This window comes from Macaca nemestrina, chromosome 12, assembly GCF_043159975.1.
Source record: "Macaca nemestrina isolate mMacNem1 chromosome 12, mMacNem.hap1, whole genome shotgun sequence".
Classification (NCBI taxonomy): domain Eukaryota; kingdom Metazoa; phylum Chordata; class Mammalia; order Primates; family Cercopithecidae; genus Macaca; species Macaca nemestrina.
Window position 1 is genome coordinate 110375738 of NC_092136.1, and position 13524 is coordinate 110389261.

The 13524-nt window shown below is 38.4% G+C and overlaps 1 protein-coding gene across 1 annotated transcript in view; it reads left to right on the forward strand.

Annotated features, from left to right (window-relative positions):
- The window catches only part of LOC105493641 (ferredoxin 1), a 36500-nt gene extending 26559 nt beyond the window's left edge, over window positions 1–9941 (forward strand). The window contains exons 3-4 of the mRNA XM_011761456.3: window positions 3012–3141; window positions 8801–9941. Of these exons, the coding sequence (XP_011759758.2) occupies window positions 3012–3141; window positions 8801–8915 (245 nt within the window). The 3' untranslated portion in view covers window positions 8916–9941. The remainder of the gene's footprint in view (window positions 1–3011; window positions 3142–8800) is intronic.
- Window positions 9942–13524: the final 3583 nt, after the last annotated feature.

The following is a 13524-nucleotide window of genomic DNA, read 5'->3' on the forward strand; positions in this document are numbered from 1 at the left end:
TTGTGGCAGAAAAGGTTCGAAAAGGATCATAAAATAATGAGGGATCATGAATGCGATATGTTCATTTAAAGAATAAATAGGAACTTAGTGTGTAGACATCAAAAGTTGATCTGTACATATTCAGCATTTTTCAAATTCTTTTTTTTTTTTTTTGAGACAGAGTCTCGCTTTGTCGCCCAGGCTGGAGTGCAGTGGCGCGATCTCGGCTCACTGCAAGCTCTGCCTCCCGGGTTCACGCCATTCTCCTGCCTCAGCCTCCAAGTAGCTGGGACTGCAGGTGCCGCCACCACGCCCGGCTAATTTTTTGTATTTTTAGTAGAGACGGGGTTTCACCGTGTTAGCCAGGATGGTCTCGATCTCCTGACCTCGTGATCCGCCCGCCTCAGCCTCCCGAAGTGCTGGGACTACGGACTACAGGCGCCCGCCACCACGCCTGGCTATTTTTTTTGTATTTTTAGTAGAGATCAAATTCTTATTAGAATAGTCTCTTCAGCGCTGAGCTTAGCAACTTAAGCAAGATGTGGAAACGATTGCCAAGGTTCCTGAGCCATGAAAATTTAAATAAGAGAATAGAAGAATACCTTTAAGAGAAGGTTAAAAGAATGGAAGCTTCCTAGGGAAGAGAGGGAGAGAATTTGAAACCTATGAAGGAGCTAGAACAGGATGGTAGCTCTTCATTTCGACTGGCCACTGGTACAAAAAGCAGTGTCCTTTGTTTTTCAGGAGGGATTTGTTGGCATATGAGCCTTTTCTCTCCATTTAATATATAAGTAAGGCAACTTACATTGTTGTATGGCGATACAGTAATGATTAGTTGCCTACAGCACTGGGAAACTTAAGCTGAAGTCCTAACTCATCTCTAACTAGTGGTATGACCTTAGTCCATTTCTTTAACTTCTGGGGCTTAATTCTTAATTTAACCTCTTATGTTTACAAATAAAGTTCAATTACTCTAAGAGTTTCTGTGACTTCCAGATAATAATAATAGTTTACCAACACTTACATAGCACATACTATCTGCCAGTCATGGTTGCCAGTATATATATTCATATATATTAAGTATGCAGTCATGTGTAATTCTTGGAACTACTATGTGAGGTTAGTGTAGTTACTCTTGAGGAAGCTGAGACATGGAAGGTAAAGTAGCCCAAGGTGACAGAGTTAATAAAAAGGGAAGCTGTAGTTGAAGGGAGGAAGTCTGGCTGAAAGCCCATGCTCCTAACTCTTGTACTTCACGATATGGTCTCGCTCTCCCATAATTCTATTATTGCTTTGAATTGGATTTAATAAAAATGAAGATTTAGAGAGACCTCTCAATGGTTCTTTTTCTTTTCTTTTTTTTTTTTTTTTTGAGACGGAGTCTCACTCTGTCGCCCAGGCTGGAGTGCAGTGGTTTGATCTTGGCTCACTGCAATCTCTGCCTGCCTCCCAGGTTCAAGCGATTCTTCTGCTTTGGCCTCCCGAGTAGCAGGATTACAGGTGCGCACCACCATGCCCAGCTAATTTTTGTAGTTTTAGTAGAGACAGGGTTTCACTATGTTGGCCAGGCTGGTCTCGAACCTCACATGATCTGCCTGCCTCGGCCTCCCAAAGTGCTGGGATTACAGGAGTGAGCCACCATGCCTGGCCTGTTTTGTTTTTTTTTTTTTTTAAATGGTAAAATATGAATAACAAGTGCTTAAATTATAAGGAAGGAACAACTCTAGTGAAAATGATCCATTCAGAGGAAAATTAAGAAGGTTACTAGTTGTTAATAGTGGCTGTGTATATTTCATATAATGTTTAGTTCCAAAAGAGAATATAAATCAAACTGAAGTTACTCTGAGGACTCTATAGTCTTTGAAATTGTACAGTGACTTTAAAAATTCATGTAGAAACAAACCCGAATCCCTGTTTTTAAAGTTAGATTTAACCAGACTGTGATTCTGCATGCCTCTGTTGTCGGGTTCTCCCCTGGGATACTAATATGTTCTGGATGCCATATTTTAAGAAAAGCCCAACTAGCCTGAGGGATGGGAGTTAGAACTGTGTTGTGTAAGAAACAGTGGAAGGACCTGGGGATGCTCAGCTGGGAGAAGGAAGAATAATCTCAAATAAATGAAAAGCTATCATTTAGAAAGATTAAACTCCATGGGATAGCACTGGACCAGTAGGTGCTAGTTACAGAGTGGCAGACTTTAGCTTGGTGGAAGCCAGCCGAATGCAAAATTGGCTGACTTATGTGGTGTTGGTTTCTTTGTCAGGAGATTTTCAAGCAAAGTCTGAGTAACACTTAAACATTTAACTTAATTTAGTGATAGGTTTGATTGCTTTCTAGTTCCTCTTATATACCGTAACTTACATTGCTATTATGTTAGTAATTACTATGTAAGTTTAAAAATGCACACACTTTTATATATATGCATGTCTCAGCTTATTAATTTTTAAGCTCTCTATTAGGACTATGTATTTTCATAGGTATTCCTTCATAGCACCAAGCCAAAACCTTTGTGAAATAATACAGCGTGAGGGATTTCAAACTCGTGCGTGTGTGTGTGCGCGTGCGGCAGGAGATGGAGGGTTGTTGCCCCTATTCTCTTCATTTTCAACTTTCATTTATGTATTCTACTTTTCTTTTCTTTTTTTTTTGAGACAGAGTCTTACTCTGTTGCCCCGGCTGGAGTGCAACCTCAGCTCACTGTAACCTCCGCCTGTCCCGTTCAAGTAATTCTTCTGCCTCAGCCTCCCTAGTAGCTGGGACTAGAAGCATGTGCCACCATGCCTGGCTAATTTTTGTATTTTTAGTAAAGACAGGATTTCACCATATTGGCCAGGCTGGTCTTGAACTCCTGACCTGAAGTGATCTGCCTGCTTTGGCTTCCCAAATCACTGGGATTACAGGTGTGAGCCACTGTGCCTGACCTCACTTATGTATTCTAACGCTGATTCTAACATTTAGAAACCTTTACTGAACCAGGTTTGAATCATCTGATGTAAAAGGGAGTATTTTCAGTGTTTGTTGCTTTTGTCAGGTGCATGTGAGGGAACCCTGGCTTGTTCAACCTGTCACCTCATCTTTGAAGATCACATATATGAGAAGTTAGATGCAATCACTGATGAGGAGAATGACATGCTTGATCTGGCATATGGACTCACAGACAGGTAAGATTTTTGGACTGCTTCAATTGTACTAATAATCTGGGAACATAGATGTTTTATTATGTTGTCTATGTAAGACCAGACCCATGAAAGTAATAGTATTCTACCAGGTTAAATAACAGTCACAGATTTTGAGTATCATATATGTGGCAATTCTCTTGGTTTTCACTGCTATAGTTTAGACCTTATGAAACTTTACAAAAGTAAAAAAAATTAATTGGAAGTATTGGAAGTACAAGTTATAGATCCTAACACCTCTTCTTTAGTCTCTTTTTACTCCAGGAACTAATATTTATTACAGCTGAATGGAGGGGTTAAATTTAATGCTTTTATAGTATTCTTGAAGGACAGGTTTGATAATTGAACACAATTATGGTGGAAAGTTTTACCTATTGAAGAGAACAGAATTTTTAAAGAAACTTAATATATAATAGTAATTATGTTAAAATGAGTAGTTCTTTTTCTAAGTGTACCTTAATCAGAGCTTATTCTTGTTATTAATTAATAGGTAGAGTTACTCTTGAAAGTGGTGAGATTTCCAGTAGCAAGTAACATTAAGTGATAACTTATTTTTTCTTAAAATATCTAGTCTTTCAGTTAGAGTCAATGAAGGTAGCTAGCTGATATACTGTTTCAAGGGGTAAGATAGTGAGAGCTTATTAATTAAGGTTGGCTTTGTTTAACTCTAGTTTGGTGACCTTAATGACAAATAACTTTTTAAAAATTAAAAATAGTAATAATAGTTTTATTTCATGTGTATTATATAGCTACAATTTTGTTATATACTTAACATAAACTACCCCATTTAATCCTCACAAAAATTTTCAGGTCATTTGTATTTATTTAGAGAAGAAGAATCATTTTGTTCCTTTTATAGTTCATTTCCCTCTTGGTAGATGTGAGACTGATAACCCTGGGAAGAGAAACTGGTGAAATAGTATCTGTTTGGACACCAAAGCAGAGTGGATTGTGGCTACTGTCTGCCTGTCCCCTCACATCTTCAGTGCCATGTTCTCTATGAGCACCTCCTTTTTTCCCCCTTAACACAGAAACTAAATCCAATGACTGTATTGGTTTGGTTCTGAGAATTGTGTCTCTTAAAAAGAGGTACATCATAACTAACTGTTTGCCCTTGTATACAGTTACAATTGTAGATGCATGTAATAGATAATTTTCTAATTGAAAAGAAAGGGAAAAGGAAGAGCTACAGTTAGATACAAAAGGTCTGTAATAAACGTCAGCTAGCAAGAATATTGATGATAAAATTGCCAAGTTTTAGAGCTAGATAATGGAGAGCAAGGAATAGCTTTTATAGTGTTTTATGGCTAGTATTCTTTTTTTTTTTTTTTTTTTGAGATGGAGACTCGCTCTGTCGCCCAGGCTGGAGTGCAGTGGCTGGATCTCAGCTCACTGTAAGCTCCGCCTCCCGGGTTTACGCCATTCTCCTGCCTCAGCCTCCCGCGTAGCTGGGACTACAGGCGCCTGCCACCTCGCCCAGCTAGTTTTTTTTTGTATTTTTTAGTAGAGATGGAGTTTCACCATGTTAGCCAGGATGGTCTCGATCTCCTGACCTCGTGATCCACCCGTTTCGGCCTCCCAAAGTGCTAGGATTACAGGCTTGAGCCACCACGCCCGGCCTATGGCTGGTATTCTTAAGTACACAGCATTTTAGTAGAAATACTTTGTGGCAAAGAGTATAATGAGTTTCACAGGTAGCATTTACAAAACACACTGACATATTTGGAATGGAAAGAATTTTGTTCAAAGCTGGTAACCACAGGTAAACTTATTTTTAGGGTATCAGAAAGTTTCAAAAAAAGAAATAAGGAAATTCAGCCTTTTAGTTCATGTACTTACTTTACTTTAAATACTATGTAAATGTTTTTAATTTTTAAGCAAAAACACCATCATTTCATTTTTTTTTTTTTTTTTAGAGACGAGTCTTGCTTTGTTACCCTTGCTGGAGTGCAGTGGCATGATCTTGGCTCACTGCAACCTCTGCCTCCTGGGTTCAAGCAATTCTCCTGCCTCAGCCTCCCAAGTAGCTAGGATTACAGGTTCCCGCCACCATGCCCGGCTGATTTTTGTATTTTTAGTAGAGACGGAGTTTCACCATGTTGGCCAGACTGGTCTCGAACTCCTGACCTTGTGATCTGCCCACCTTGGCCTCCCAAAGTGCTGGGATTACAGGCGTGAGCCACCGTGCCTGGCTTCCATGTTTTATTGGTTGTCCTTACCTTGATTGCTGATGGATGGATGATACATGGACAGCCTCATTGTTTTTTTCATACTGGTTACCTCTCTCCCTTTTCCCATTAGAGGAGCCGCCATGTCTTATTTTACCATTGTATCTCTAATGCCAGATTCACAATAGAGGTCACCAACTGCTTGCGGAATTAATAGTTGATGGAAAGGGAGATTCAGGAATTACCTGTGAGTTTACACTGGATGATTGTCATTGCTCCCTGCCACCAGTTTGCATGGATAATCTACACAGAGGTCTCAGATTCCTTATATGTAAGATGAGGTTAATAATAATATCTACCTCACAGTATTGCTGTGTGGAGTTAATGAGGAAGTATATGTGAAGCTCTCAGAACAGTGCTTGGTGGAGAAAGCGTTCATTAAATGTTAGTTGTTAGCATTGTAACTACCATCATATCGACCTATCTATTGGGAATTTACTGTAATGCCTAGGCACTTAAATGTTATTTCTAACCTTCAGGGTTAGGCAGTACTATCACCGTATTGTAGGTGGGGAGACAAAGTTTAGTTGTTGCGGATTTGCTTAAGGCTGCACAGCTAGTGGGTAACACCCCTGATTTAAATCCAGCTATGCTGGGCCACAAAGCCTTTAGTCTTTTACTGTTTCAAGCTGCTTCTCTGAATTGAAAACCAAACCCTAGATCTAAACTAAACCCAGTACCCAGTATATTTTCACCATCAGGGATATGTGGCAAGAGTGACTGGAGAAAATAACTTCGAGGTTTGCACAAGTGTCAGAATGTTTTGGGACTCAAAAGTGTGAAATCAGGGGAGCCTTGTTGTCTGTTTCCTTCTCCAAAGTATGAGACACCGTCTATATTGGTGGATCTTGGAGCCAGAGACCTTTAAGGAAGCAGAAAAAGTAGGAGAGTGAGGAAATAGCCACGGAGCGCCACTGCCTTATTTTCTAGAGTGAGCGGGAGCTTTTTGTTCCGTCTCTTTCTGTGTTCCCATAACAGGCTTATTGTTCTTCTATCACCACACTTCTGGTATCCTGCCATGTTTCACTGATAACTGTTTCCCTCTCTGTTTCCCTTACTAAAGTAACAGTTCCTTAAAGACCAGCATCATCTTGCTATCTGTATATGAATACCAAGAGTAATTAACAGACTCTCTAGAGCTCACTGCTGTCTTAGTGAATTTGTCCAAATTGGCTCGCCACTTTTTCTCTCTTGCAGACAGAGCTTAATGCATACTTGAGTATTGTGAAGGCTGTTTCCAATTCTACAAATAAAGAACTCTTGGTAGAAGGGATTTTTTTCTATTAGTAATCAGTATTTCTCATGGTTAAGCATACCCCTTTACTCCAAAACTTCCTGGTGGTGCCTCCTTGCTCACCAGTGAAACACAGACCCCTTAACTGATATTCACAGCTGCCTGTGCCTCTGGCCGCCTTTCTGGCCCATCATTCCCCTTGTCCTTGTTTACACTGTGCAGCAACCAAGCTAAAACACCCATCTTGCCTTAAATGTTGCTTGAGCTTCTCTGCATTGTGTTGCCTTTGCCTCACATGCTTTTCTCCTTTATCTTTTACTAAATAGTAAATAGTAAATCCTACCTATCCTGCAAAGCCAAACACCACCTCCCATGGCCAGAAGTAAGTGCTTTCTTCTTAGACCTCTCAGAGCCATTTGGCTTTCTCCCTCGGTGGCATTTGCCACAGTCTCACATGTTAAGTGTCTGAATGTGTCTCATCTCATCCCTTTGATTGAAAGTTTACTCATTAATGCTGGCATTAGCAACCAATCCTCACATCAGTCCTGTGAGGAATTCTCCTACTCATCTTGAAGATCAGGTTAGGAAACCAGCATTTGGTGAGGTTAAGCAAGTTGCCTGTGAACATGGTGTATTAAGTGCTGGGTTCTGCACTGCTGGTCTTTTTGGCTGTAACTCTGATGCTATCTCTTTAGTGCATCCCAATGCCCAGGAAGTAAGAGGTGTTCAACAAGAAAGTGTGGAGTTGAGTTGGTCTTCGTCACTGACATTTAGTATTGTGCCTTTAGGTACTCCATAAATGCTTGATGAATACATTAATAAAACCAAGACCTGAATATCACATTTCATCAAATTGAAGACATGTCGATTGTAAGATTAACATTTCTTTTTATATGCCACTGAGGAAGAGAAAAGCACTGCTAATTCAAATAAGACACAGTGTTATCACTTAACATATTTTCTGCATATTGAAAGAGTGAGTTAGACTTCTCTAGACACAGATTTGAATTATATATCACTGCTAAGAAAAGAAAATGGCTGAGTGCTGTGCCTCTTGCCTGTAATCCCAACACTTTGGGAGGCTGAGGCGGATAGATCACTTGACCCCAGGAGGTTGAGACCAGCCTAAGCAACATGGTGAAACCTTGTCTCTACAAAACATTCAAAAATTATTCAAGCGTGGTGGTGTATGCCTGTAGTCCCAACTACTCAGGAGGCTGAGGTGGGAGGATTACCAGAGCCTGGGAGGTAGAGGTTGTAGAGAGCTGAAATCATGCCAGTGCACTCCAGCCTGGGTGACAGAGCCAGACCCTGTCTAAAAAAGAAAAAAAGGAAAATAAACACAAAAGAAAATTAGTAGTAATTCTAAAAAAAAAAAAAAAAAAAGAAAAGAAAATTATAGTCATTCTTAAAATGACAAATATTTATTAATTCCAAATTTATACCCTGCTTTCTTTCTGTATTCTTCTTCGTTTTCATTTTGCAATCTTTTTATACTTATTTTGAAAAGTAGGTAAATTCAACATGTGGAACTTACATACTTTCCATAACTAAGTTGAAGAGACCCCTATATGAATATTGTCACCAAATTTATAGCTGTGAGATGACCATTACTTGACAGTGTAGCAGTGATTGGAAGATTCCACTGATTTTAAGACGCTTCTTGATTTTCAGAGATGGTAAAAATTTGAGAAAAAAATATGCTGTTATAATTGATGACTTAAGTCTATGTATTTATTCCAGATTTCTTCTTTTAAAGGCTTTAAAAAGTGTAGCTTCCTTTTATAGTCTGTGTAGTTTTAATTATCTAGGAATTGATTAATCATTTTCTTGGCCTTGCTAATAACCTCAGTTCCCCACCATTATGCCTTTTGATTGTTTCCTTGCTTGTCAGCTCTTTGACCAAAAAATAGTGGTCTGGTGAAACAGTTAATAGATAATAGGAACCACAGGCTAAAATGAAGCTTTACTACACTAGGTTTATTGTATTCATATTTACCTTTTGTTACTCTCTAGTTGATAGGGTTGGTTATATCTGTTTTGACATGAAGGAAATTTAAAAGATTAATAAGTTCCCTGACTGCTTTGGGTAAGAAAACATAAAGACTATCTTAAACAACTGCATTACCTTGTGAATATATATATGTAATAGTAAACCATATCTTCCCCCTTCTCCATACAGGTCACGGTTGGGCTGCCAAATCTGTTTGACAAAATCTATGGACAATATGACTGTTCGAGTGCCTGAAACAGTGGCTGATGCCAGACAGTCTGTTGATGTGGGCAAGACCTCCTGAACTAGAACAAATGGGAATGTTTTCATGGAATTTTACCTATTTTTATAATTATTATTTCTTAAAGTGATTAAATGAGAACATGGATGAGTGGACTTCATATTATGACTAGCTTTTACTATTTTAATTCACGTTGTATAACTACAGAATTTTGTCATTCTTGAAAGTATGCAATTTTTATTTTGGTTATATTACAAAAATGTCAATCAAATATTAAAAAATAGTTAATGTGATAGAAAAACCTTACATATTTTTTTCTTATTTTTGTTTAGCGACTTTAGCAAAATGTTTTCATATAATCTCATCTGTTTACCTAGAAGATAGGTTAAGGAAATATATTATTATTCCTGTTTGATGTGGGTGAAGGCAGAGATCTAACCTGGCTTGTTTAGGGCCATACCACTAATTAGAAAATCTGTACTAGAACCTGTGTCTTATTACTACTATAAGTTATGTGTTCAGACTGAAACTGGAGAAATTATGACTATTTATAGCGATAGTTAAATCTGAATGTGTATGGACAAAAATATTTAATTGCTCAGTAAACTGCTTAACTTCAAAGGTAGTTATTAACCTTATAAATAAATGTTTCAGAATTTTGATTCTAAAGTCTAAGTCTGAGCATAGAAATTATAACGCTATCAAAGAAGTTTGATCTCTGTTTTGACTATACTAGAGGAATAACGATTGGTTGTGTTTATTCTTTTCTAAGCAGAACGGTTTAACTTTGTACTCTTTGAAAAATCATGCTGATTTATAAATCTCTGCCTATAACAGAATGGAAACCTTATGAATGAATTGTTTTTCTCTGTCCTGAGCTGGAGAAGGGAATGAGCAGGCTGACACATCGCACAGCCCCAGGTGGCGCCATTCTCTCACGCAAGGATGGGGCTGCAGTGTGAGCAGCGTGGGCTGCAGTGTGTCAGTCCCAGGAGGGAGGGAGGGGCGAGCACCACAGATTACCATGTATGTGTGGAAGACATTTGTATCCTTATCTTTACTATAAATAAATTCATAAAAGTTAACAAAGGGGTACACAGTATGGTCTTTGGAAATACAATAAAACATCAACTAACTTGGAATAATTGTGAGGAAGAGCAGAACAAATTAGTAGAAAGAAGGTGAATTGTAAGACAATTGAGTTGGCTTCATGTGTATTATTGCAGCTTGATCATTTATGTAAATATTTGCCTAGTACAATGCTTGACATACAGCATTGTGTTATGCCCATTGGGGACACACAGGTGAACAAGACAAGGAATGTCATCAGGGAATTCACCTTTTATTAGGAAAAGATAAAATATGTATGTATGTGCAAATAACTTGCTTGAACTAAACTGACTAGTTCTACAAAATAAGATTTTAATTCATATGTGAAAAGTGATTAGGAAGAACTTGAAGAATCTGATTTTCATTTGATGCTTAATAACTATTGAGTAGCGTTTGTTTGTTTGTTTGTTTTGAGACAGGGTCTGACTCTGTCACCCAGGCTGGAGTGCAGTAGTATGATCTCCGCTCACTGCAACTTCTGCCTCCCAGGTTCAAGCAATTCTTGTGCCTCAGCCTTCCGAGTAGCTGGGACTGCAGGCACAGGCCACCACGCTTGGCTGATTTTTGTATTTTTTGTAGGGATGAGGTTTTGCCACATTGCCCAGGCTGGTCTTGAACTTTGGAGCTCAAGTGACCCACCCACCTCAGCCTTCCAAAATGCTGGGATTACAGGTGTGAGCCACTGCACTTGGCTATTAACTATTGAATGCTTTCTATATGGAGAGTGCTTGTCTTAATTTTCTGTAGCTATAATAGAATACCACAGACTGGGTAATTTATAAAGAAAAGAGATTTATTCGGATCATGATTCTGGAGGCTGGGAGGTCCAAGAGCATGTCACCAGCATCTGCTTGGCATCTGGTGACAGCCTTCTTGCTGCATCATTACGTGGTGGAAGGGCAAGAAAATGCGAGTGAGAGCAAGAGGGCAAAATGATTATCCTTTTATCAGGAGCCTACTCCTGATATAACTAACCCACACCTGTGATAACAGCATTAATCCATTCATGAGGGCTCTGCTCTTAAGAGAGATCACCTCTTAAAGGACCCACCTTTCAATGCCATTTCACTGGCAATTAAATTTCAACATGAGTTTTGGAGGGGACATTCAAACCATAGCAGTGCTGTAATTTTAAAGTACTTAAAGCCAATTTATTCTCTTAATTAGCTTCAGTATTCTCGTCTTTGTGTGTGGATTACTTAAGCTCTCCTTCCAGAGCTACTTTAATGATTATATTCAACCAAAGTGCTCTAAAATTTAGAGTGTAAATTGTCTTATATTTTCAAATTAGACAAATTCAAATAAATGAAGTTTAATTGTGTTATTAGATAAAACCTTCTAAAATTATTAAATGGAGGATATAATCTATAATTGGTTTGTATAAAGGTGATTTTTCAGTTTGAAAAATCATTCTGTATTTGATGTATGTGTATTGTAGGTAAATATGTTGGTTTATCTGTTGCTGCAAAACAAATTACCCCAAAACTTAGTGTCTTAAAACAAGAAACTTGTATTATTTCAGACAGTTCCTATGAGTCAGGAATTCAGAGTACAGAGTAGGGGTGGCTTGTCTCTGCTCCACAGTGTATAGGTCTTAAACTGGATGACTCAAAGGCCAGGTTCTGGAATCATCTTCGGGCGTATTCTTCATGTGACTGGTGTCTGCTGTTGGCATCAGCTGGGGCGTCTAGGAGAAGATACTGGCTGGAACACCCACATGTGGCTTCTCTGTGTGGCCTGGACTTCCTCACAACCTGGTGCTTGGGTTCTAAGGGCAGCCATCCTCAGAGGAGCGTGCATGCCAGGCAGAACTGGATCCTCTTTATGAGCTAGTTGTGGAAGTGACAGAGTATCACTCCCAACTATTCTTTTCATTAGAAGTGAAGCACTAAGTCTGGCCCATCATCGGAAGGGATGAGTTTCCAAGTATTTGGAGATATCAGAGTAACTGTTAACTTACTGATAAACCCCTTATCTCCTGTGAATATTGACCTTTTAACTACCCGTGTTCTAAACTTAAGAGGAGCTAGCTTTTTCTCTTATATTTGAAAGATTCTTGTGTCTGCTTTATTATGATGGCTCACTTGTTTTATTCTATAACTCCCAACATTTTGCTTCTTGACTATTGATTTAAATGAAAGGAAAAAATAGTGGGCTCCCTTTCAATGCTGTATAATTTTTTTAAAAAACTTTTCGTAGTCATTTTTCTACCAAGAAAGGCATCTTCCTTTGGTATAGAGTTCTATGTAATTATTGGTTGTGTGCTAATACTTAATATTGTATTTGGCTTTCACAGATAAAACCAACCTATAATTTAAGTAATTCAGAACCACTGAATTTCTTAAGTGAACCATTCTAAGGAATTCTAAAACCTTTTGCCTTTAACTGTGAAAATATTTCTAATATGTCTATTTTTTCTGTCTCAAAAGACAGCTTTCCTATTTTCTTACTAGCTATTTAAGTATCATATGATGATCTATGTGGTAACTGTAGTGGTCATTCAGCAGTTACTAGAATGATTATATTTACTTGAAAAGTTGTTTTCTAAGAGAGACTTCAACTGTTCATATATTTTCCCATTTTTTCTTTTTCACAAGTCTTTTAATTGTTTTTCCTTCCTTAAACTACCTGAAATTTTGTGGTAAGCCACATTTTAGATCAGAATTTGTCAGATGGCTTTCTTATTTATAGCACAACTTATTGTTCTATTACCCCACAAAATAGGAATAATGTTGTATTTTACATTACTAAAACTTTATATAAAGTGTAAATAAACAACAGTAAGACATTCATACATTACAAATAAGCTTTGTTTTCTATTAGAGAAATATTGAGAGTAGAAATACGACTTTGGTTAGGCAATGACAGGATTTTTTTAATGTGTCAATATGCCACATGATATCAGGTTATTTTGAACAGATTTTTTTCTGTTTATAATTTCTAGAATCTGAAAAATTAGAAAACCAGCTGGCAGGAGGAAGGCATGATCAGTAGCAGACACAGATACATGTGGCTACAATAGAACAGAAATGGGCAGTTAAAGGATAATTTACATCTACCAGAAGCAGCTTCTGAGGGGAGTTGATAGAAAGGATCTCGGCCAAGCGTGGAGGCTCACGCCTGTAATCCCAGCACTTTGGGAGGCTGAGGTGGGCGGATCATGAGGTCAAGAGATCGAGACCCTCCTTGCCAACATGGTGAAACCTCGTCTCTACTGAAAATACAAAAAAATTAGCTGGGCATGGTGGTGCACGCCTGTAGTCCCAGCTACTTGGGAGGCTGAGGCAGGAGAATTGCTTGAATCCAGGACACGGAGGTTGCAGTAAACTGAGACTGCCCTCTGCACTCCAGCCCGGCAACAGAGCAAGACTTAGTCTCAAAAAAAAAAAAAAAAAAAAAAAAAAAGAAAGTATCTCACAATGAGGGGCATCACGGCTGCAGTGACTGTTAGTAGTAAACTGTCTAATAAAGGTCTCTTTCCTTTTTCCTTTGACTCCCATTTGCTTATTATCTAAGATATTTGTCATTTAATTTTTAGACTTGATTTGATAGTAATATAAAA